The sequence below is a fragment of the Eucyclogobius newberryi genome, unplaced genomic scaffold (genome assembly GCF_026437365.1).
Source record: "Eucyclogobius newberryi isolate DKJ021-1_F unplaced genomic scaffold, fEucNew1.0.hap1 SCAF_10, whole genome shotgun sequence".
NCBI lineage: Eukaryota > Metazoa > Chordata > Actinopteri > Gobiiformes > Gobiidae > Eucyclogobius > Eucyclogobius newberryi.
Genome location: NW_027315724.1, coordinates 11,791,696 through 11,817,267, shown reverse-complemented (window position 1 = coordinate 11,817,267; position 25,572 = coordinate 11,791,696). Strand labels below are relative to the sequence as shown.

The 25,572-nt window shown below is 39.6% G+C and overlaps 1 protein-coding gene across 5 annotated transcripts in view; it reads left to right on the top strand.

Moving 5' to 3' along the window:
- The window catches only part of dscamb (Down syndrome cell adhesion molecule b), a 165,980-nt gene that overhangs the window by 20,281 nt on the left and 120,127 nt on the right, over positions 1 to 25,572 (top strand). For all 5 annotated transcript variants that reach the window (XR_011929063.1, XM_072460878.1, XM_072460863.1 and 2 more), the window contains exons 2-3: positions 1,600 to 1,917; positions 2,750 to 2,896. Coding sequence is in view for 4 of the 5 variants with exons in the window: in XM_072460878.1 (XP_072316979.1) it covers positions 1,600 to 1,917; positions 2,750 to 2,896 (465 nt within the window). In the remaining variant the exon portion in view is untranslated. The remainder of the gene's footprint in view (positions 1 to 1,599; positions 1,918 to 2,749; positions 2,897 to 25,572) is intronic.

Here is a 25,572-nt window from a genome sequence, read left to right as displayed (position 1 = left end):
TTGTACAATGCGTCTCGGTATGAAAAATACTGTCACATGATTGTCCCTGTGCATGCGCAGGTCATTGGGGGGCCGGATTGCTGGTGTGGAGCCACTGGAGCAGAGAAAAGAATGGAAATGTCTGCAATTTGAAACCTTGTTAGGAATTTATGAAGTGCTAAAATGTTTTCTCCCCAGGGAGGTTTTGAGCCAGCTGCCAGTGCCACTGTAAGCCATTTAGTGCACAGCCTGCGGGTTTTGGTGCACGTTAGGATGCCAAGCAACACTGCATTTGTATGTCAGACTTATTTCTGCCTCGAGTGCAAAAACAAAATTTCTCCTAAAATTACTAATTCATTTCATACAGATCTGAATGGGTCTGATTTTACAGCATTAAAAGCTAATTGGTACAGCATTGACATTTATAACCCCTTTCCTCTCCAGAGATGTTCGTGCAATAACAGCGTTTAGTGCGAGTCTCTTCACTGTGATGATGGCTTAAATTATACTTGAATGCGATTACAGCATCTGACCTTCTTTCATAATTGATAGCAGTTTATGTTAATAAGTCCCACTGTAGGGAAAAAGGGATGAATCAAAACGACTGAGAGTAAGCAGATGGAAAATTGCTCACCTGAATGAGCACATTTAGAATACAGTATAAATGACAATATAAGTTGTTTTAATGACTGTAGTATGAGACTTATAGCATTTATCTATATTATGTCACCTGTGTTATCTGGAAAGTATCTTTTTGATGTTGGAATCACACATTTTTGCAAGCTATACATTTAGAATTTTGGGAGATGGAGATGCTGCTTATGTCATTGGTTAAAAGAGTTTGAGATGGTTTTGCTGCAAATTGTGGTTATAAAAGAGATTGAGGTGGTTCCAACAAGGGGAGGGAGGAGAATGAGATTAACGATGATTAAGGTAGTTCTGAGGATGTACATTTTTAAGTACCTTCTGTTTGGTTTGAGGGGTTATTTTTTATACCACATTCGTGGTAAAATTCTGCCTAAAGGGCTTGATTTCCTGACGTGGCTGCGAGAAAACAAAAATATTCTTATACTGCGGTATATCAAGTGTAAAAACATTGAGAGACTTAATTTAAAAATCAGGCCATTTCTTTTTCAAGATCGCCACATTTCACTCCAATAGTTATAGGATCTTATCTTATCTTATTTTCAATTAAGTCGATTTTTAAATGTTTTATTTGAATACATTTTTTGCTACTTTTTTAGTTTTACTTAAGTAACAAAATTGAGTACTTCTTCCACTTGGAATTTAAGGTAATGAGATGAAGAGAAGAATTTTGACATCTGAGGTGCTGGAGAAAAGAGGAGTTTATTGCTATTAATTAGTAATGAGGTGAAGAAGAGGGTGAGATGGATTTGATGTTGAGGTGTTACAATCTGGTTAACAAGATGGTTCTGCTGCTTAGTTTGTGATGGAAGTAAGTGGAATGGTTTTGGCGACAGCGAAATTAAAGGTGAAATTGTGGCTGATGAGGTTTTTTTTTGGATCTGATCTACTTCTCTTCCTCAAAAGCAAAATCCAATCTCTTAACTACAACGCACACTCACTAATTCTAATTTAAATCTGTTTTTTCTCTTTCAGTTTTCAGTGAGGACCTACATTCCAGCTTATACTTTGTCAATGCATCTGTGCAAGAGGTAGTATTTGCCAGCACCACAGGGACGTCGGTGCCCTGTCCGGCCAGTGGGGCACCCCCTGCCTCGCTGCGCTGGTACTTGGCCACCGGAGAGGAGATCTACGATGTGCCGGGCATCAGACACGTGCACCCCAACGGAACCTTGCAGATCTTCAACTTCCTACCATCCAGCTTCAGCAAACTGATCCATGACAACACGTACTACTGCACCGCCGAGAACCCCAGCGGGAAGATCCGGAGCCAGGATGTCCACATCAAAGCTGGTGAGTCCACTGAGGAGGGACTGCCGTACTAGAACATGCAGTGTAGGGCTGTTGTAATGACATAGACCTGTAGTAGTAGATGTACTGGAAAAGTAATACATGTTCTGAATGCTACAGATGTAATGCTGTAATATTAACTTTATTCTACTTTTTGATTTAATGGAGCTCAACACTCTCATCCTCTTCGAAGCGTGCCAAGATTCTGGAAGTAAATTCCCTTTGAATTCAAGTATTAAAAATTGAAGAAATTCTAGACATTTAAAACTTTAATTTGCAATTATTATTATTTTATTATTTAAAGGCTTTTAGAGTTTTAGAAACAGATTTTAAATTAATTGATATGTTTTGTGATCTTTAGTAACCAGATGCAGTTGGCATCTGAGAGAATGCCCATTTACAAGATGTTGGGACTTCTCCGTGGGGGAGCTCTCTCACAACTGCAAAATTAACTTAATATAATGTATCAAATACAGACACAAGTTTAAATATCCCAGATTACCAAAGGCAGTTACGGGCTAAATACTACCATGTTGCTAGCTGTAGTTTTACATCTACAGAGCAATACATTTACTTTTTTGGGGTATCACCATGTCAAAAACCTCCACTGAGACTGAATTGTGACTCCACTTGAATTATTTATGATTAAAATACACTTAATTCACCAGGAAATGTCTTAAAAGAGGGAAAAATGTGTAACCTTGTTAATAAAAACAATGTATGTGGAAGATATGCTCTGTTGCTTAGGATGCACACTTGTGACTAAACTGGGACTAAACCCGGAACCAAGCAGAACTCAGTAGGTCGCATTGAGCTGTTTTGTTTTTCTGTCTAGTTTCACGAGAGCCCTACACAGTCCGAGTGGCCGACCAGAAGGCTATGAGAGGCAGCGTGGCCGTCTTCAAGTGCATTATCCCATCTTCTGTGGAGTCCTACGTCGTTGTTGTATCATGGGAAAAAGACACTGTCTCGCTCAACTCAGGTAAGACCTTGGGCTCTTTCCTCATTAGACAAACACTGGCAAACAGCGCTGTACCTGTCTCCCTGCTCATTTTGTGCTGCGCTCTGCATGTTGTACCTGTATCGTCTTGTAGTCAGCCATTACTGTTGCTGTGCTGTTCTTTGCCCTCCTACTCGCCGGAGGACGTTGATAACTGTCATATTGAATCACGGTGTTCCTTCTATACGCAGCCAACTCCCATTTCGAGTACAGCAAGGGCTAAAGTGGAAGGGTTTATGTGGCATCATTGACCTAGTTACCCTCCTTGTTTGAATCAATTGGCACAGCGTGATGGCATAAGGCGCCAGAACAAGTTGGCAAATGGGGTTGCTTATCTGTCTGATTGCGCTGGTACTGCCCGCTGGCTGATTTCCCTCCCTCCATCGGGGCGTTCGGGGACCTGTAAGTGAGCACTTGATGTCATTTGACTGAGGGCAGAATCTGGGACGGTGTTTCGGTGGCATTTTAAATGGGTCTGCTCGAGCATGAAGATGTGTCTCCTGATCCATGCGCCGCGCTTATTTACTGGAGGTTACTGCTGCTCGTCGCCGCGAGCTGAGGCAGACGACAGAGCCACATGTCAGAGCACAACGCATTAGGCAGTGAATCATGGGAACAGGAGACCAGATTGGGTCTGAAGTAGCAGGGGTTTAAAGTTCTCTAGGGCTACATGAAGTTCACTATGGCTACATGAATTGCAACTTCAACTGTTTAGATATTTACTGTGGAAACTAAACGAACAGTGGCACAGTGGAAGCTAGCAAGGCACAGGTTGTTCACTCAAGTCCCAATCCAATTATTGGAATTTTATGATTAAAAAAAAAAATATATATCATTATTTTTGTTTTTTTGCTGGCTGTTGTAGGCTTTATTGACAAAACAGAACAGAATAAAGAGCAAGAAGAAATTACTCATAATTTGAATCTGAACAAAACGTCCAAACAATGCAATTGGGTCAAGTTGGTTAAATAGAATATAAAAACATAAGAGGACACGTTAACAGACATGTAAAATAGACATTGTTTAACCATGTTATGTCTTTGCCTCTGTTTGAGTATTGTCGCATTCATGGCTCTGAAAATTTCCCTTTTCACCTACCCCTTAGCTCCGCCCACTGTCCTATACTAACTGCCATACATGTACATTCAAACATGTCACATAGTAGTTTTCTATCAGTTCTGCAGTTTTGAAAAGGCAGTTAATTGACCTTTTTTATTATTGAGATGTTTAGAAGTTCACAGTTTGCAGTTTAATAAGAACAAAATGTAAAATAATGACCTACCTTTGTTATAGTTTAATACTAAATACCCAGAAAAAAATACGGACTTTCAGCAAAATTAACCCATTTAATAAAAGCTAAATAGCATTAGGGGCTTACTGCTTACCTGCTTTACTCTTTAGATTTTGATTGCGAGGTTAGACTTTTACCAAGGGTTCAAGAAAACAGCCATATTGGATTGTCTTGTTTCGCTCCAGTATGTATTGCGGCAGGCTGGTGCTGTCAAAAGCATGAGTACACGGTCAAAATCACTGCTGCTTCTCCATAAATATTTGATGGTAGATTCTGATGCATGAGCGGATCCACCTCGCACTGTTATGGAGAGGGGGGGGGCTAGAATATGTATGTGTGACAATATCGAGAAGACCACGAGAATGACAACTAGGCTCTGCAATGGTAACTGTAGCGGCAGTTTGACCCAGCGGAGATGAGCCACCGACCTCAAATCTCTACTTTCTACTTTTTTTTTTTCTTTCTTCTTTTTTTCTTCTTCAATTTTTCATGAAAGAAGCCGTGGTCTCAGTGGACACAAAATAAAGCTATCCTACAGCCGCACTGAATAATTCATGTCAAGTTTTTGTTCAGGACGGTAACATCAAACACACTCCCCCTCGCACTGGCTCTGTCAAGAAGAATGTGGAGAGATGCTTTAAGGAAAAATATGATGTTTACATGTTTTAATAGAAGTTGTGTCAACATGTGTTTATTATAAGTGAATTATTCCAATAGGACTACTGAAACACATCTGTACTGAGAGTAGGGCAAACTGTATCTATTTAATAAAAAATATATCACTGAATGAATCTACAGTGACATGTTTACATTTTCAAGTTTATAAATATCTAATACTAAAATGTACATATTTGGAAGAGACAACCTTCATACTGACATGATTAAAATACAAAGATTTTAATAACATGAAAGACAAGATTGAACGACTTAAGACCACATTTTTATTTGTCAATCTTTTTCCAGTAGTGCTACAATTGTACTTTACTTTTAACAGTAATATCTCACAGGATTAGCCTCTGAATATAGCCTAATGTGCAGCACATCTACGGCTGCACATTAGGGTCAAAAATAGATGCATAATTACAGACTGGGCTTGTCCTAATTAATCAACTGTGATTGAAAAGTTAATTACAATATGAATTACCTTTCTGAACGAGGACGGCTTAGCACTTATTTGAAGCAGCCCATTTTTCAATGGCCGCATGCGTTCTGGCAGCGTCCTAATGTTGCCACTAACATACCATTAACCCATCATGAATTTTAAAAACCAATCAGAAGCTTTCAAACGGCACGGGCGCCATCGCAACCTCGCCGCTTTTGATAAACAATTGACAGAGCTAATAGAGAGATGAAAGCGACGGACAAATGAAAAGATGTAGATAATTTTATTCAGCGGCCTGTTGTTGCTGACGCACATTTGTCTTTCGATGTTCCCGATTTCATGCGTGTGTTATGTCAAGTGTCTTCAGGAGGGAGGGAAAAAGCATGAATGTTTTGGTGCTTTTCCATCTACCTTCCTTTGTGTGGTCATTCAGAGGGGAGGCAGATCGGCCTGGCCTTGGTTGCAGCGCAGAGATGGGAGAAAAAAAGCATACAATAAACAGCTTGTTTTCACCAAGGCCTCTTCTTCTTAAGATCCAATTAGAGCCAGTCTTTGTCTATGAGCGTTTGCGAGCGCTTCAGTGCTGTCGTGTATTTGGCCAGCAAATAATAGTCATTGTCAAATGGTAACGCACAAGAAATAGCAAATATACAAATTATTATGTGGTTATATGTTTGAAGAATATATATACATATCTTTTTAGGGCTATTATTTTGCTAATTGATTATTGTAGCAATTATTTTTGATGAATTGATTAGTTGTTTGTTGTATATTTTACAGGAAAAAGCATGTGTTGTCCAGATGTATTCGACTACGAAGTAAATTGATGATGTTGATGATTATCTGAATACTTGATCAGCATTCAGTTTTTTTGCTTACATTGGCTGGCTTTAAGACTGTGGCTGAAACATGAACAACAAGCAATCATTCAGTAGATGGTTCCTTCTTCCCAGACCATGCATGAAAAATAGAATTACGTTTTATTAATCCTCAAGTGGAAGTTCCTTTGATGGAAGCAAGAAGTCATGGAAATGATAGAATGGATGATGAGAATTGAGGTGATATGGTGGGTCTTAGTTGCCAATGCCAACCAAAGGAATACAATACAAATACATTGTTTTTGATGGAACTTTATTTTAACAAGCAACAAAAAGCTGTTTTTATTTATCTTGCAGCTGTGCACATTGCTTTGGTATTGCCTGCACCGTGAAGCCTGACACAGATAAGGCTGTGTACATATGCAGACGGATGATGCTGGTCCTTATGCTGGCAGCCTGAGATTAGGCTAAAGATACTTCAGAGATGTTGCCCTTCTGCGACACTTCTGTTCACACAAAAAAGGGAAAATGCACAAGTTTCCTCACTTCAATTGTGGTTATATCATTTGAATTTAATAGCCTTGTCCAGTGATTTTCAAACTTTCCATACCAAGTACCAGCTAAGAAAACCTTCCCAGTACCACCAGATCTAAGCTTCTGCCAGGTCTATAAAACAGGATTATTCCAGCTCAAAACTAGGACTAAACCAAGTCAAACAAACAAACAAACAAACAAACCAACCAACCGAAAGGAGGAGAAAAATATGGATTAATTGTATTTCAAACTAGAACTAGAGCCACTGTTGGAGAGGCTGTGGCACCAGGAGGTAGGTCACGATCACGTGTTTTGGGATTGTCCTGTTGTTGAAAAATATTGGACTGAGATCAAGGGAATGCTTCAGATTGTCTTTGACACCACCATCCCACTTGATTTCAGAACAATGTATTTGGGCCTCAGAACCCCTGCCATAGACACAATAAAGGGATACCCCTGGAACATATTCCTGGCTGCGGGAAAAAAGCCATTGCAAAAAAATTCAAGGACACAAATTATAACTGACAATAAAAAACATTGAAAAAATAAAATTTGGACTTAATTATAAACTTGACCTCTTTGATAGACTTTTGGGACTTATTTGTTTTGCCATAATTGTTGTTCTATTTTATTAAATAAATGCCGTGCCTTTGGTTTATTATGCTCTCTGTGTCATGTTTTCTGTTTTTTTTCTTTTTCTGTGTTTATGGTCTGACAAATAGAATTAAAAAAAATAATAATAAAAGTAAGAAAAAGGACTAGAACCACTGGTAGTTAATACACACAAATATTGGAACATTTAATTGTAGAACATATGGGTTTCAATATGGCAAATCATTCAATTTATTTTTGCGGTTACTGTACTAAACCCTGAAGATGAGACAAAATTCCCTCACCTGTAATTCACACCAGTATTACACCATTAATAATATCAGATTTGTGTTGGCTGGTCTCTCCTCTCTGCGTTTATCTCATTGCATAACCTGCTTGCCTCGGCGTTCTAGTCAATTTCCTCCTGTGTGAAAAATGATTGTTTTTTTATTTGCTTTATGCAAATGAGTCCACTCAATACTCAGGGCATCTGTAAAAACGCTTGTATTTTTCAGTGGCGTTTATGCCGGCTTTAGTTTAGCATTTAAGTAATGAAAGCTCCAGCCGACTTCACACACTCTCCTGGGCTATGGAAGTGCTTATTCAGCCTAATTAAACAGTTTGGTCATAGAATCTGATTTAGCATCCAGCCAACTCTGTTTTCTGTTATTATTTAATCTCTGAAATATGTCCATTAGGTTAAAGAAGACATTTTTTTTGGGAGTTTTTGGGGGAATTTAGTACGTCACTACAACATTGATTATTATTTTACATTTTTGTCAATATTAATCTATCACCAGTTTCTATTTATTAATAGAAGCTGGTGCATTGTAGGACCAAAACAAGTTAATCATTTAATCACAACTAATCTATTATTGAGGTAATTGTCAATTAATTTAATAATTGAATAATTGTTATCTGGTCTATGCACAGACTTTTCACAGAGGTTTCATGTCTGGGACAAAGCAACAAAGCTTCACATTTTTTGATCAAAAATCAGTTTTGTCTATAAAGGTAAACCATCATCAGTCTGTTATTTTCTGACTAAATAAGAAAGAAGCGGTGCGCAGACTGATTGCTTTGCAACACAGAAGTTTCCGTGTGAAGTGAGAGACAGAAATACCTTGTATTTGAGGCCAATTTGCGTGCAGTGACATCTCCTCTCCTGCAAAAAGGAAAAAAGTGTTTTTGGCATGTAAAGCTAATCAGCCAATCATATTGCTGCATTCAGTGACAGGGTTTTGCCAAAGGAAAATTAGTCCAGAGCAATAAGATTTGTATTCATTTTAAAACTTCCATTATTCTACATCAGATCAAATTAAATTGTAGACTTTATTGTAAACAGGTTTTTGTAACGGGTTCAACGTTACAAAAACACAACACTTTTCATATTAAAGAGAGCCTGGCTTGAGAAGGTTTTCTCAAACTGGACCTGAAACAGCAGTTTATTCAAGTTGTAAAAATCATTTGGTTGTTGGACTTATCACTTTTTTTTTACAGTTCCCAGAATGATTGCATAAGCCGTATAAAACGCCATGGTCAATGACATCGTTTATAACATTGTTTATCGAGGTATGAAATGATCGGGACAGGCTCTCCCTTAGAGGGAGTCAAACATGAATGGACCATTCACGGGTTAGTTCCTACTAAAATACAGTTTGCATTTGGAATTATTTTGTTATGAAAGACTTAAAGAGACACACATTTGCCTGTTTCTCCATGGGGACCAGGGATATGATTTATGAAAGCTACGTACGTACAAAACGGGATCCAAAAGTAACATATGGGATTTTTCACGTTAAGGTTGGGATTTATAAAAAGAAAATTTTTTTTTTTTTTTTTTTTTGTGGCCCTTAGTCTTGATTAGACAGGAGAGGACAGGATGAAATGGGGAATGAGAGAGAGGGGAGGACATGCAGTAAATAATCGGAATCGGGATTCAAACTCACAACACATTATTTGTGCGTGCGTGCGTGTGTGTGTGTGTTTGTATGTGTGTGTGTGTGTGTGTGTAGTCATATCCGCAAACTGCACCAGCGTCCAGAGTTTTCAGAGAGGCTGAAGGTGATCAGCACTCAGAGAGAAAGAGCCAGTTTGAGGAAGTTTGTGTTTGTGAGACACAATGCATTTAGATCCCTTTATTATTACTCTTTAAATCACAACTGCTTGTGAGGGGAATAAGGAGAGTGTTCTGGATTCAAGTTAATGTTTTTTCATTTTGAAAACAACGTGCACGGAAACGCAAGAGGTGCTGCTCATTTTGTTTTATTCAAGCAGAAGCTGGAGATTAAGTTTATCTAACGCTACTCGCCAAAACACTGCTGTCATAGGCAAGGGCCGGCAGTGAAGCTCTGTCCCCTCTCTTACTCAGCCCCCACACATGCGTCCCCTCCACACACAACCATCACGAGTCCCCTCCACACACACCCATCACGAGTCCCCTCCACACACAACCATCACGAGTCCCCTCCACACACACCCATCACGAGTCCCCTCCACACACAACCATCACGAGTCCCCTCCACACACACCCATCACGAGTCCCCTCCACACACAACCATCACGAGTCCCCTCCACACACACACACACACACACACACACACACACACCCATCACGAGTCCCCTCCACACACAACCATCACGAGTCCCCTCCACACACACACACACACACACACACCCATCACGAGTCCCCTCCACACACAACCATCACGAGTCCCCTCCACACACACACACACACACACACACACACACACCCATCACGAGTCCCCTCCACACACAACCATCACGAGTCCACTCCACACACACCCATCACGAGTCCCCTCCACACACAACCATCATTAGTCCCAGTGTTTCATACTGATGCACTCAAACGTCTGCAGTCACGTAAAGCGCACATAATGTGAAATAAAACATAGGCCAAGGTTTGGAGAACATTAAGCCGCGGTCAAGCACAGGTAAATATAGGCTGAAGGCTATGCATTTGAGCACTACTTTACTGTTTTGTTCAAATGTTTAATGCCATTTTGTCAGAAAAGTTTTCACTAAAGATCATGCAATGACCCTGTGCTCCACCCTCTTGGTCTCCGATCATTATTGGCTCATGTTTAGGTAAATCTCATTCATAACACATAACTTTGGATACTTACATGGTGAAATGGAGGAAAGGAAGAGGCGTGACGTGGGGTTTGGATCATATGCTCAGATTTGTGCTCCAGATTTGATCCGTGAGGAGGAAATGAGAAGGAAGAAGACGGTGGTGGATGATAGAAACATAGACGTTTTTGATTGGTTGACAGTGACATACAGGCGACATGATATAGAAAAAGGGTACAAAATACAAAAAATGTGATGTTTTCATCATGGCGAGTTGAGGACTTGTTGAAGAAGAGGCCATATGTAGGCGTTTGCTTTACGGCGCCGCTGCTCAGAGGGAATTCATCATGCCAACGATGTGCCACTGGTAACATTTTTCTCTTAGATTGACAGCGAGGGTACTGAGAGGCAGGCGAAGATGCGGCTGTAAATTCAACACGCCCAAAGTCAGGCCAACCTTGAGAAGAGGGCACGGCAGTGTGAACCAGCTCATGTGACAGGGGCCAATGGGGAAGGGAATCCATGAGTGTTTGATCAAGCTTTATACAGGAACAAATGCCACAGAGAACATTACGGCTCAGGTAACTATATTTGTTTTGGAGAAATGTAGTTTGAATGGATTTGCTGGACACAATCAGACACAAATAGTCAACAAGACAATCAACACATATGAAAAGGTTATTGACAAAAAAAAAAAAGCTATAAGCCGTTAAAATGTTCAAAATTCCAGAATGGAGGCAAATTAAAGTAGACCTTAATTTATTTCCACTGAGATCAGATCTGAATACTTATGATTAAAAGTCTTAGGGACAAAAAGTAAGCACTTATTTTGAATTCCCAGGGTAGAATTGTTTGTTGGTTGGCTCATTTATAAAAAAAAATCCTATTTTCTAGACTTTGAATTGTGTTTGACGTACACAAAAAGTGTTAAAGTATGTCTATATAAATTCAAGTGTATATGTCAATTAAATAAAAAAAAACTGTTATTAACCTTTATGTAAATATGTATCCAATAAAACCTAACTATCTAGATTTTGTTTTCATAAAAATACAAGTGTTTGATATAGCTTAGTTTGACAAGTGTTTGACATACTTTTTAAATGAGCAAATAATGTGGAACGGAATTGCAAAGTCTCTGATCACTCACTTGTATCTGAGTGGTTACCACAGTTGTTACTGTAATGTCTATGTCTCTGTGTTGACCCTGCGACAAGTTGGCCACTGTCCAGGGTGTACCCCGCCTAAGGACCGAAGTCACTGGGATAGGCTCCAGTCACCCGTGACCCCGAAAGGGAACAAGCGGTAGAAAATGGATGGATGGATGGAAAATTTCCTGCAATGTCGAAAAAATGTAACGTTTAATAGATTACATTTATTCAACTTCCAAAGACTGCAATTGTTTATAAAGACATGACAAATATTGTGTACTTCAACAGTAGTAAAATCCTTCAAAGCTTGGGTTTGACTGTTGTTATGGTAGTTATATTGTACTTCCTGTTTGTTTACTGGTGACACTTCTTGTTTACAAGTCTCCCCTTCTGGTGCGTCTTACACAAACAGGTCGTGTTGATCTTCTGAGGCGTTTAGAAACTGGGTCATGGCTCAAGCAGAAGAGCGCAATCCTGCATGTACTGTATAGCCACACTCCAAGACTTACACGTTAATACTTTTCATGTGGCGAGCAGACATTTTACTCCCTAACCATACATATATTTGTTGGATTTTATGGATGGTACCCGGGAATTTTGAGCTTGAACGGGATTCACTCGTAGATACCAGTTTGAGGTCTGGCATCGAGCATCTTCAGCTCTAGACTTTATGATGTTATTTTGTTATACAGTGTGTAAATATTTATAACAATACATGCAATAAGTTAGACTGATAAACACACTTCTTATCAAATATTTATTTTTGGCCAGGCGCAACTGCCATTGTCCTCTCTTCACTGGATTTTGTCTGTAAAACTGGCTAACCCTTCTACAAACACACATTTTTTTGTGTTTTATTAGATGTTGTACTTGTTGCATATTATGTTTTAGAACTTACAATAATGCATCTACAGAAAGTATACATATACATCTGTTAGAAGTTCCCTCATTGTGATTTGTCTCAGAACTTCATCTAATGGCAGCAACAGGAATTACAAAGGGGAGATGAACAAACCTAGCTTGTTTCTACCTTTGACGAATGTTTTGTGAGCTCACAAAAGAGAGAACCTCCTAAACAGGATTTATCAAACTGGTGTGAATGAAGTCAAAATGTAAATGTTTGCACGAAATGAGTCCTTTAAACTGCAAAAATATTATGTGAGTTTTATCTTAAAATTATTAAAAAAAGAACATAAACAATAGTTCATATTATCATACCTAGTTAATATTATGTGTTTTAGTGCGTACGGCCCCACCCACCCTGCAGTGAAAACTATGAAAACAACCCAGGCTATCATTTTGCCACGTCCTCCCTCCTTCTTCCTCCCCCCTCACACACATCAGCAGTTAGTGAAATGCTGACCCTTGTCTTTCCCTGCACCCCTTTTCCCAGTCCACCAACACACACACACACACACACACACACATTACATACTTGTTATTGTTTCCTCTTCAAGACGGCTCACACATTTCTATACTGGACGTACAGTTGGGTTGTGTCCCTATCGTGGAAGTGTTTGGAGGGGGGTGGGGGTTGTGTGGGGGGCTCTCTTTTGAAAGAAATAAAAAGAACGTAGGAAAAAAAAAATCAATATGTGTGCGCATTAATCACGCTGCTGCCAGAGAGAATTATGGGAAGATGAGCTGAAGGATGCATTTTGTGCATTTGCAACATATGAGTGCTGTGTGAAGGGGAGTTTGGGGAATTGGAAGACCCTTTTAGTCCAGAGTGGGGTTAGGCCAGAGATCAGCTCTCTTTGCCTTATGCACATCTCAAGACAGGCACATCATCGCAAAGTGTTTATTCAAAGCTTTAATCTTTCCGTACATTCATAGTGTGTCTTTCTGTATCGCTCAAAGTCGAATCCACTGTACTCTATTCCCATCTACCCTGGCTGTGAGGATTGCCATTTGCACAAGATAAAAAGGACCTCCTCCTCTGACTTTCTGTTAGAGCTGTGGCTGTTTGAAGTCTCCATCTGGGCTGCGGCGAAGGCTTGAGGACATGATACATATTTGATAAGGATCGATAGAAGGGTTACTGAGACAGAGATGGAGGGAAATCGATCTCGCGCTGGCCTTCTAAAAAGAATCTTAAAACTAAAGTCGGGTTTGGTGTGACCTTCTGCCTCACTCACTCACTCACTCACTCAGATAAAAGACAGAATTATTCATGTTATTGTCACACTCTGTGCCATATTAAATCAGTAAAACAATCTAGTTCAGAAAGTGGCATACGGACAGTCGATTACACTGCTCTGATTTGTTTTAGCGTCGCTTTTTGCATCCTATTAAGCCATCACTGACATTCTAATCACTATGCACAACAATAAGGCAATCTGTTTAGTAATGGGAGAGTGAGCAGCAGACACATTCTGGCACAGTGGCTGCGATTCCCAGCTGATACTCCATACGGAAAGACAAAATCAACAACTGTTGGAGCGGGCGCCCTTCCATCACTGTTTACCAATAAACTCGAACAATATGGCAGCCATTAGCCTGTTTAGGCAGCCAATGATTTGGGTGGTGATGGCTGGGCGCGCTGGGAGACTGAACACGCTCTCATCTTTAATAGGCAATTTGGCTTTGCGTGATGGGGAAGCCCTTTTGTTTTCATCCGCAGCAGAAGACAGCAGATTAAATAAGTCTCGTTTTGGTACAGTGCACTCAGAGGACAGCGGCAGTCTGCCTTTATTTAATGTGTTTACATAATCTGCTCAAATATTATGGGCCTAGCCTGCATTTCAAGAACCCAAATACTAATAAATGATACAGTTAAAGAGTACAAAGTAACATTTCTTGTGGAGGGTCTGCCGCCTGCTTGTTTCCATGGAGATGTTATTGCTTTGTCTAGAATGTTCTGTAAATGTAAATCTATTTGGATTTATTTAAATACATATGTATTAATTGCAAATAAATAACTTGGAAAACATGCATTCTTTTGAGTGTTACATACCATTCATCTGAGGCAAAAGCAATAATTCACCAATAGTCACCAATAGTCACGCATTGGACTTTTAAAGGACACATATTATGTTAAATGTACTTTTTTGAGCTTTTGACGATGCAATAACATTGGACCTTATTCAAGAATGTGTTCTCAAGAAAACGTTCATAACTCTGACTTTAAGAAGATGCTGCGAGAACTCGACATCAAATTCTTAAGCCAAATTCCTTCTCAAATGAGAGTTGTGCCAGATGGAAGAACATGTAGCTCATGTAGCTCAACACCACGTCACTCATTTACATGTTTGTATACATTAAAAAGATGTATTTGATAAGAAACTCTAAACTTCCAAATACGCCTCCACCGGACATGAGACACTGAGATCGAGTGAGGAGGGAAAAACAAAGTGAACGCAGAAGTCACGCTTCTACAGAATATCACTGTGTTACCACTTTAATTCAACAACCAATTGGAAAAAATAAATAAATGTTTTAGCAAGTTTTTTGTGATCCATCGTCTCCTTGGGCCCCCCACAAATAACAGGGGCACGGGGCGCATGGACGACGGATCGCAGGGACGAGTGTACGCTGGTCGTGGGGGGTGACAGGGGGGTGACAGGGGGGTGTTGAGTTTAGTGGGGTTTAGTGGCCCATACAGAGGCACTGGGGCTGGGACAGCTGAGAAGTCTATTTTTGCTGTGGGAAATAGAAGTTTTGGTTGCAATATAAGAGTTCCTGATTAATTGTAGGGTTTGTTCTTCCAGAAGAACATTTTCAGTTAAGAATATATTTTGTGAATGCCAAAAACCTTCGTAAGGTGCCTTAAGTACAAATTTGTGCGTAAAAACGATTCATGAATGAGACCCATTCTTCCCTCAACAAAAATGTAGAGTTGTATTTATCTTCTTTCACACTAGTTTGATGAATCCGGTTTAGTGTGTACTCTCTCCTTTGAACCTCGCGAAAACACTTGCTTCCGAATTACCCAGATTTGTGTCATCGTAGTAGAGCTCAGAGATCTTCTGTGCTGTTTTTAAAGCTATAAATCATTGCCAGACTCAATCTGAGCATTTTTGCAGGCTAGTTTTTTTCAGTGGTTACATTATTTTTACAACATCAAGAGCAAATTTGAAGGCTAATAATACAAATAATGCTTAATATGTGTCTTTTAAACTTGTTTGCAGATAAATGTGGAATAAACAAATACAATATTTTTTTTTATAAATGGTCTTAACCATCTTGTGACCAATAATTGTCTAAAATATCCAATCCAGTTTTAAAACCATTTCTATTTCCAAAGGTTGAGTTTTGAGTTATATGTCTTTACAGACGACTGTAGCCCAGCGGTGGTCCGAGAAGGGCTGGAGTGGTGCCAAACATTGCCTGGCTCTGGGCCAAGACACAGATCAGTAATAAACGCGCTGAGCTAATTACAGCCGGGCCGTGCAATTAAATGTGTTTATAAAGTCTCCTGCACCAGGTGGACAGTCAGTAGGACCATTTGTGACAGGTGGCTCACTTCATGTAGCATCCGCCCATATGCTACCTGCTAATGCTAAGCTAAAGCACTAAGGGGGGAGTTCTCTAGCATATCCAATAATGCAAGAGTGTCTGATCCCATCTTAAAAGTCACTGCTTAGAGGAAAAAAGGCACTTAATAACTCCAATCACTGGGCCCACCTAATAAGGATTTCTCATTCGCTCGTCTCCAGTCCAATCAAGGATTAATGGTTACTCTAATTCTTCTCCCAGGGTGGTCCATCTACAAAATACATGAAATCGCCCTGAAACTTTCACACAAGCCGGGCTCACGAGACTCCTGCTGGGACACTATAACACTGATGAGACTTAAGAGCACGCTGCACAGACTCGTGTCAGGATAATCTACTTTTTATTAAAGTGAAGAAGTGTTGCAAATTTGTATCAACATACAGCAGTGCATAAAGGGTAATTCTGCAGTCCCATATTGCTGAATTGGAAAAATCTTCTGTTTTTAACACATCTTAATGTTTGAACTTTAATTATTATTTTAATATTAATATCTGAACTGACAAAAAAGATTAGTGTATCTCTACTTAAGTTTTCCTATCCAAATACCTGGATATATATTGCCTCATTGCATAATCTTGCATATTTTGACAATTCTTAAACTAGCAGCAAATGTTTTACAAAGTCTAAATAATGCAAATATATGACATCAAAGTTATAGCTTTGTGTCTTGCACTTCTGACACATTTATTTCCCTCTAGCAATTGTGTTTAACAATAAAACTATTGTCTCTGATCCTCTCTATGTTGCTCATATCGTACGTCGCATTTGCCACAGTAGTAAATGTGGCAGATCAATCTTAACCCAGACCTGTAATGAGACTTTGAGCGGTTTTCATTTGCTGCAGATTCTTGACGGATGGGTTTCCCCGGCAGGTAACGACCATGTGACTTCCTGCAAGGTGACCGAGCGTCCGTCTGTCTATCTCCGTCTTGATGTATGGAGCACTAGGCTTCATTATTTCTGCTCCTGGCCTGTTTCCGCTCCTCTTTTGTGCCGTTTAGCATGAGCCTTGAGACTAATGTCACAAACGCACGGCCACACGATACACATGGGCATAAAGAGCAATGACCTTACCTTGCCATTTTGTAGTCGTCTTCTATAAGATCTTCTGCCAGTAGATGCGGTGGACAAATGTGGGACAGACCTTGTACACAACAACTCATAACATACGGAAAGAAATGTTTTTGTTTGTAGTAGTAGTAATAGAAGTAGCAGGAGCATTAACAGTAGCAGAAGTAGTAGTTGTACCAGTAGTAGTAGTAGCAGTAGCAGCAGGGCCAGCCCAAGCCTTCAGGGGGCCCTAAGCGAAAAAAATGTTTGGGGGCCCCTCACCACGTCATCAGAATCAGTTTTATTGTCATTGTCAGTAAACAATTCACATATGGGAACTTTTTTCAACGCAAACAAAGCGCACCAAAACTCCAGGGCATCCAGTTAGTTTATTCTCAACACCTCACAAGCTCAAATATTGATAACTTAGATCCCACAATGCAACTTGGTATTCCGCTGACATCACCTCTACTCCCTGTACAAATAACACACGTCCCAGATATGTTTTTGGGTGTATTTGTGGGCGTTAAGGGTCGACAGCCACATTAGCACATTAGTTTAAATTAATGAACAGGGGGGGTCTGGGGGCCCTCCCCCAGAAATTTTCAGACCTTTTTTGGGTCTTCTGGTGCATTTTAATGTGGTCCAGCCGGATAAAGTAAGAGTAAAATGTTGAGGTTGTAATGCTATAAAATGATGATGTGATGAAACTGTGCCAGGAGAAAATGACTGAAGCCAGTTATTAATACATTATGGTACTTAATTACTCAATACAATATTGGCTATGAAAAATAATTATGATCAAATTGATTCATTTTAACTGAAAATGTAAAAGTATTAGTTATCCTTACTAATTTATCTTTTACAGCTCCTAACTGTTCCTTCTTGCCAAAGTGACAAAACAAGTTATATTAAATTAAACAAATGGCATAAGCATTGCTTGATTAACAATTAACACTGATAAAACAGTGCAAACATGTTATTCCCAGAGAATGAACAGAACGAGAAGTGAAGGTCCAAACCTAGCTATAGTGAAGAGACAGCGTTTCTGCAACTTTGCCACTTTTGTATAAAAATATATAGTATTATTCTATAACAGACGTAATCATAATATGTCTGGTTATTTTTCACTATCAATTTATTATAATTTATAACAAATAGTCTAATGATGCTTTTTAAATAAATTGAAATGTTTTATTGCTCTATCAAAAGTGAATTACAATATAAATGTTTGTTCTGATCAGAACATCACACACTGGACTCCTGCGTGAAACAATGCTGCGATGTGATTGGCTGATGGACCTTACACGCATAAACCTTTACTTCCTCTCATTCCACGTTAAGAAGTCAAAGTAAAACAGACATCACGAGTCACGATTGATCTCACACATGGTGATGTGACAGAGAGGGACGCAAACTCAAACCCGCTCATCTCTAACTGAGGCTGCACAGGGGCCCGGGACAGGGGCCCGGGACAGGGGCCGCACACTGTTCACTCCAAAGTCTCACGTCAGAGGTTCTGGACGAGACGGCGCTCGTCCGGACCGGATCTCCGCCTCTTAGTGACCCGGGCCATAGACGCCCTTCACCGGCTTCACCTGCAGCTCACACTACCGGGCTGGTGTAAATGTGAAGCTTATTATCTTTCATTCAGACATATTGTGCGCGGGGCAGAGCTCTCGTCGCCTCCAGCCTGAGCGAACTAACGTGACAGACTCGTGTTGTTTCAAACAGCAGCACTAACCGTCTCTTTGTAAGAGAAGTTCAATACCTGGAGAGTGTTGTTGAGTTTGCAGTTTCTTTACATCGTCAAGAAGTTTCTTCTTTTGTTTTTCGGCACCAGGAGATATATTCCTCTGGACATGAGGACCATGTTCTGTTGTGTTTATGTTTTGCTCTCGTTCTGCTCGAGCACAATGAAGTTGACCAATCAGCGCAGGTTTGGTGCCTTGGTTGCCAGATTGTCATTACAAATAAATGCGGTTTGTGCGTTATATGTTACCGCTGTGTGCGCTGCCGCGCCAGCAGCGCTACTACACTAGTGGCGCATGCTGCGCTTGCACTTCGCATACGACGGGTTGCCAGATTAGGGGGCCCTCTTAACGCCTCGGGGCCCTACGCGGCTGCTTAGTTCGCTTATAGGCTGGGCCGGCCCTGAGTAGCAGCAGTAGTATCAGTAGTTGTAGGACCATCAGCAGCAGCAGTAGCAGCAGCAGTAGTAGTAGTAGTTGTAGTAGTAGCAGTAGCTGTAGCTGTTGCAGCAGCACCACCACCACCAGTAGTAGTATTAGTACTAGTAGTAGTAGTAGTAATAGTATTAGTTGTAGCAAAACAGCAGCAGCAGCAGCAGTAGTAGAAAGCAGCAGTAGCAGCAGTAGTAAGCTGCAGCTGTAGTAGCAGCAGTAGTAGTTGTAGCAGTAGTAGCAGCAGCAGCAGCAGCAGCAGCAGCCAGTAGTAGTATTAGTACTAGTAGTAGTAGTAGTAGTAGTAGTAGTAGTAGTAGTAGTAGTAGTAGTAGTAGTAGTAGTAGTAGTAGTAGTAGTAGCAGTAGTAGTAGTAGTAGTAGTAGCAGTAGTAGTAGTAGTAGTAGTAGTAGTAGTAGTAGTAGTAGTAGTAGTAGTAGTAGTAGTAGTAGTAGTAGTAGTAGTAGTAGTAGTAGTAGTAGTAGTAGTAGTATCAATAGGAGCAATAGTTGTAACAGCAGTAGCAGTGGCAGTAAGAGTAGTTGCAGCAGTAGCAATAGTAGCAGTAGTAGCAAAAGTAACAATATTAGTAGTAGCAGTAGTAACAAAAGTAGCAATATTAGTAGTAGCAGTAGTAGTAATAGTAGCAGCAGTAGTAGTAGTAGTGGCAAAAGTTGCAATATTAGTAGTAGTAAGAGTAGCAGCAGTAGTAGTAGAAGTAGCAACAGGAGCAGTCGTTGTAGCAACAGTAGCAGTGGCAGTAGAGGTAGCAGTAGCAGTAGTAGTGAATTCTGAACCGATACTCGCACAATTATCCTCAGGGATCGGTCCCAATAATCATCTCAAAATGAGGCACGTCCATCCTTTGATTATACTACAGGACTATTAAACCTCATTCCACTATCGGCTGTGTTGGTTTGAGGCTTCTAGTTTGAGATGCATTGTGTTGGTCTGTTCTCTATAAAAACAAAGGCTAGGATTACATTGCCTGGTGTTTTATTACACGCGGGCTTCTGTCCTCCTATATGTATTATGTGGAATGATATGGAAAAGAGTTGAATTACATTCTATTCTATGATCTGGATTTGAATGTATAGATTTTAACTTCTTATGTTACCATGGATGTACAGTATGTGGACATTGGAGTAAATGTATACGATGTGTTAGAATACTGATGGGAACATGTTACAGCTGTACTTTATATGGATGATACTGTTTATCACTCAATGTATGTTAAAGATTATGTGATTTAATAATGTTTACTTTGAACAAAACAGTGAAATCTGTTCACTTCAGCTAGTCTAATTAAAGGTGCACTGTGCAACTTTTCTGGTGGAGAGTTTGCCACCTCCTTGGTGCCATGGAGATGTTATTGCTTTGATTGAAACGTATCACAGTGTTGCATTAACATATCTGTCTCCATGGAAATCTGAGGGTAGAGCTGTCATGATGAACCGTTTTTTTTTTTTTTTAATACCATATGTATTTAGGGTAAATCAACACCTTTATATTAAGTTAAAAACTAATATAATAATAATTAAAGAACTCTAAAATATAAGTTAAGCCTGCTCACAGTAAGAATACTTTTTTAGCTATGGCACTACCTGTAATTGATGAAGATGGCCATTCATTGCCAAAGATTGTGGAACATGACAACGTAGTAACATCTCCATGGATACAAGCATTGGTGACCTCAACCAGAAAAGGTACATAGTGAACCTTTAACATAATACAGTATTTATGCAAACTTTTTGACTTCAACATTCACTTATTAAGTATTTTTGAATTATTTCATTCTGAGTGATTTACTCAGATTTATTCATGACTAATTATTAATTCAGTAAAACTGTGATTCATTGCAAAAATGTATTATCCTGACATAGTTTTACCATATTTATTTTTTATTCAACCCAAAAATATGAATAATTGTAGGCAGTTTCAATTCTAACTGAAGTAGCCTTGAAGTTAATATCAATCTAATAAACAAACAAACAAACAAACAAACAAACAAACAAACAAACACACACAAACAGAATATTCCTATCCTCGGCGTGTGGTGGAAGCATTACAGTGAAGAGCCGATGCAGTCCCTCTCTCAGCCTGGGCAGTCAACCTGTCATTTGCCCGCCTGACGTCACAGACACACGAGCCCAGTGGCCTTTTGACAGACCGCACAGCCTGTAATCTTCGCATCAGCGTAGGAGTGAAGCCAGCCAATCAGAGCCCGCCGCGCGCTTATCACCTGGGCCCAGCCGCTGCCGCCCCTGTGAGCCCGCGCGGAAAACGGGGGAAAAGGGGGCCGGAGCGCGCACACACCAAGAGGATGTTTTGTCTACCGTATCTCCCCCCGGGGCATCGCATTTGGAAGCATGTTTGCTGTTTAAGAAAATGAAAAAGAAGAAGAAAAATCCAATTATTTTGTGTTGTTATTAGTGGAGCCTCAGCGGGGCCGTGGGTAATGCCAGTGTGATCCCGACGTGTAGCCGTGGTGAAATGAGACGGGGGGAGAGAGAGAGAGAGGAAGGAGGAGATAAGCTCAGGCTGAATTGATTTTCCTGTTACTTTCTGCTGTACTTGAGTTTCCATGGCAACGTGGTCAGGTTCCCTCGGCCTCCTAGGGCAAGTGTAATTGTTGTCTCCCAACCCAGCTCCGTCTCTAGCCTTGCCTTACTCTTACTCAGAGTGTGCCGCTCGCTATAGAATGGACAGGCGCTTTCACATTTATTTTGTTTTGGCTTTAACATTTAATTTATGAAAATGCATGTTCTAGGGCTGGGAAATGTGACCAAAAATGTTGTTGTTTTGTTTTTAGTTTTTTTCATATTGACCAATCACAAATGTTAGTACATTTTTTACAATATTTGGGCTTTTTTTTAAAAAAGTATTCATTTCTGGGACATAAACAAGACATTGTAAATCCTTGCCATTTAACACAAGAATACATTTTCAATTTGTTCCTCCATTATTCCTAATTTATTTTCTGAACTAGATATTGCTGAAATTACAAATACACAAATATCAACACTGAAACATTTACACAATCCAAATATAAGTTAAGTATTGTATGTAATACATTTTTCCCTATTTATTTACAATACGTTTGTATTGTACTTGTGGCGCTACTACAAGTATGAAATATATTAATGTTGATAATATTGTGAATCTTATAGGAACATTTTTATATTGATTATATTTTTTATAATTTATAGTTTTTTTAATGGCAAATAATTAAATGAAATTTAAAAAATGTGTGTTATGTTGTGACATTTCACATTTGTCTGATAATTAAACCTCAACTAATATCTTTAAAGGCATGTTTTAACACATTTCTGTTGCATAATATTGTCTGACCATGGTTGTTGGGATACTCCCAAAAAATATTGAAATATATATTTTTATCAATTTCACCCATTGGTTGATATTGAATAGTGATATTTGTAGTTAAAAAGCTGCATTTTAAACTAAGCTTCCAGTACAGTTGAATCTAATTTGAACAATGGACTGTTGGCATTCAATAGCCATAGCATATTAAGGCCAGGCTGATTTTAATAAGGCAGGGCAATTTTAATAAAACTATACGTGCAGATAATGAGGAAAAACTGCTGTGTCACACAACTTTAGCTAGAATTTAATTACAGAGCTCAGACTTGTGCAGTGAAAATGAGGCCTCCTGGCTCATCTGACATGCAGTGGAAGTGCTCTTGTCCTCCATTTTCCTCCTGATATTGTTTTAATCTAAAATCCATATAATCAGCTCCTTTTGCTGTGTGCAAGTCCAGGGCATCCACACATGTGCAGCCTAATGGCTCGTGAGGCTGCCGCCTCAGCACAAGTGCAGGTCCATCTCCAAACGTATACATTACAGTACTATTATATATATGGCCCTCAGATTATTGCTCCAGAAAAACAGCCTGGGTTGGATAAGAATGGAGTGGAAAGGTGAGCAATTGTGTCTGAGCTCTACCGGTAATTTCATTTTGAAGGAAGGATAAAAACAAGAATGCAACTAAAAGGTATGTTTCTAGTTTTGTGTCCCAAAAAACACTTCACTCCATTTCCTAAGAGTATGTGTTAGGTTAAAAAGGCTTTCATTTTATTATGTACTGTCCCAATAGTGGAAAACATAGTATTGCTATTATTCAAGAGTTACAGTATATAGTGGTCTAAATATTCTGAAATAAAAAAATTTAAAGCATTTTTTAATTCATACCATTTAACTTGTGTAGATTTTCCTTGCTTGCTGTGTGTGAGTGTATGATATTGTGGTCTGAATCCTTGCTAAATAGATTTTGATTGTGTGCAGGATCGCTCCACACATATTGCAATTGAAATTAGTTTTTTCACATATCATTTTTAATAATAGGATTTTGAAGAATTGACAAAAAGACTGAACTATGAACTTTCTGACTAATGAAGAACAGATACAGAAATAGCAGTTATGAGGCAGAGTAAGGATATGTTGTTGTTTGTGGATGATGGTAAAAATCTCAGCCTTTTCCGATTCGATTGTGATGAATCTTACAGCTCTTGCTCCTCTAGTGACCAAAGACAATTGCCCAAAATAAAAGGTACATGAACAGTAATGCAGACTATTGCCTGGTGAGTTTAACTATAGCCTTGAATGTGTGCTAGCATTGGACCTGCCCCAATCTGCGTTGTGTTTTCTTGCTCCAGATCAATGCTAATTAAACCGACTTCTCCCCGAGGGGCGGCTGCAGGGAGGCCATGGCGAGAATCAGAAATGGCCGCCAAGGTTCACCTCTGCGTGGACCACATCAGGGACACGGCTAAGGACAGATTTACATAAACGTATACAGAAATGTAGCCTTGCTTTGCTCTGCAATATGTCAAGGACTGCTATTGGCTGATCTGACCTGCATCCAACTAACTTCAGAAGAAAAACTAGGGAGAACTTTTCAAATCAAATCTCAAAGTGCCGGATGTTGAGTTCCAAATTGTACATATTGAGACATTTTAGATTCTACAAATACAACAGCTGAGCAAGATGCATTTCAGTAGATAACTTTACCAATAGTCTTGTGTATTAGAGCTACAACAATTTATCAAATAATCCTGACCAATCGACCTCCAAAATAATGCTTGTCGTATTTTGATGATTATAAATGTTGTCTGGACTGTACAGACTTGACAACACATAAGAGCTTTTCCAACAAATACAGTCAAAACAGAATAAACTATTTAATTCATAATATACTATTGGTAAATATGTTCTGTCATGATGCTGTCAGTATTTCCATTTTAGAAACAACCGTTTGACTTGTTGCAGCCCTAATTTGGGTTCGATTAGAGATGTCAAAATAATTCGGCTAAACGATCATCGCGATTAATTCAGATCATAACATAAGAGGAAGCATTTCAGTTCCATCTTTACTCCAAAAGTCAAAAACATACTAAAGTACTTTCTGATCTGGCTGTTTATGTCACATAAACAGCCAGATTGATTTCATAAAGCTAAACTTGTGAAAGAAGGCAAATAAATGACTTCAATGTTTAGTCATAGTGCTAATAATGAAGAATAATCCTGAACAATTTATATTTAACAATATATGTAACTCTAAACTTAATTTTGAAAAACTTTTCTCACACAAATAATAGATGATACATTTGACTGCAATTTTGACAACAACCTACCAAAGTAATTTATTTACATTGGATAATTAACTTAAATGCAAAAGTGTTAGCTGTTAGCTCTTACGGCTAATGCCCTATAATAACTGTGCTGCATATAATTGGCACACATTTACTTTACAAAGCCTTCAGTGCACTCGGCTCCAGCCAACACTTCTCCAGGCTTCACAAAATGTCAGGCAGAGGTCCACTGCACACGGACTGCACACGGACTGTACACGGACTGTACACGGACTGTACACGGACTACTCCCCCTCTCCGTGTCCCTCCGCGATGCGCCGTTAAAACAAATCAAGAAAATGGAAACGCGCCCCATGTTTTTGTGCATGCCTGGCGGACAGATAGGCACCGCATAACTAGCACTTTCCTCTGAAGTAGGGAGAAATCTATTTGCTGGTAGAAGCTGCTTGCATAATCCTTTAGTTACACTTGCCAGCTGTGAGCAAAGATAGGGCGCAGTGGGATTTGCCATGAATATCACGGGGAGGACAAAGAAATGAAACTGATAAGTGTTTGCGCAACGAGGCCTCAGTGTAATCCACGAGCGCTAATAATTGCCGCGCCCAAATCAAACTCGTTATGTGATGAGAATGTTCAACGTTCTTGATGTAGCCGCCAATGATTAAAGGAAACTATTTTATCTTCTGGCAAAATCATCGAAAATATGGAGAAATACATATAACGGCGAGGGGACGGGCGATA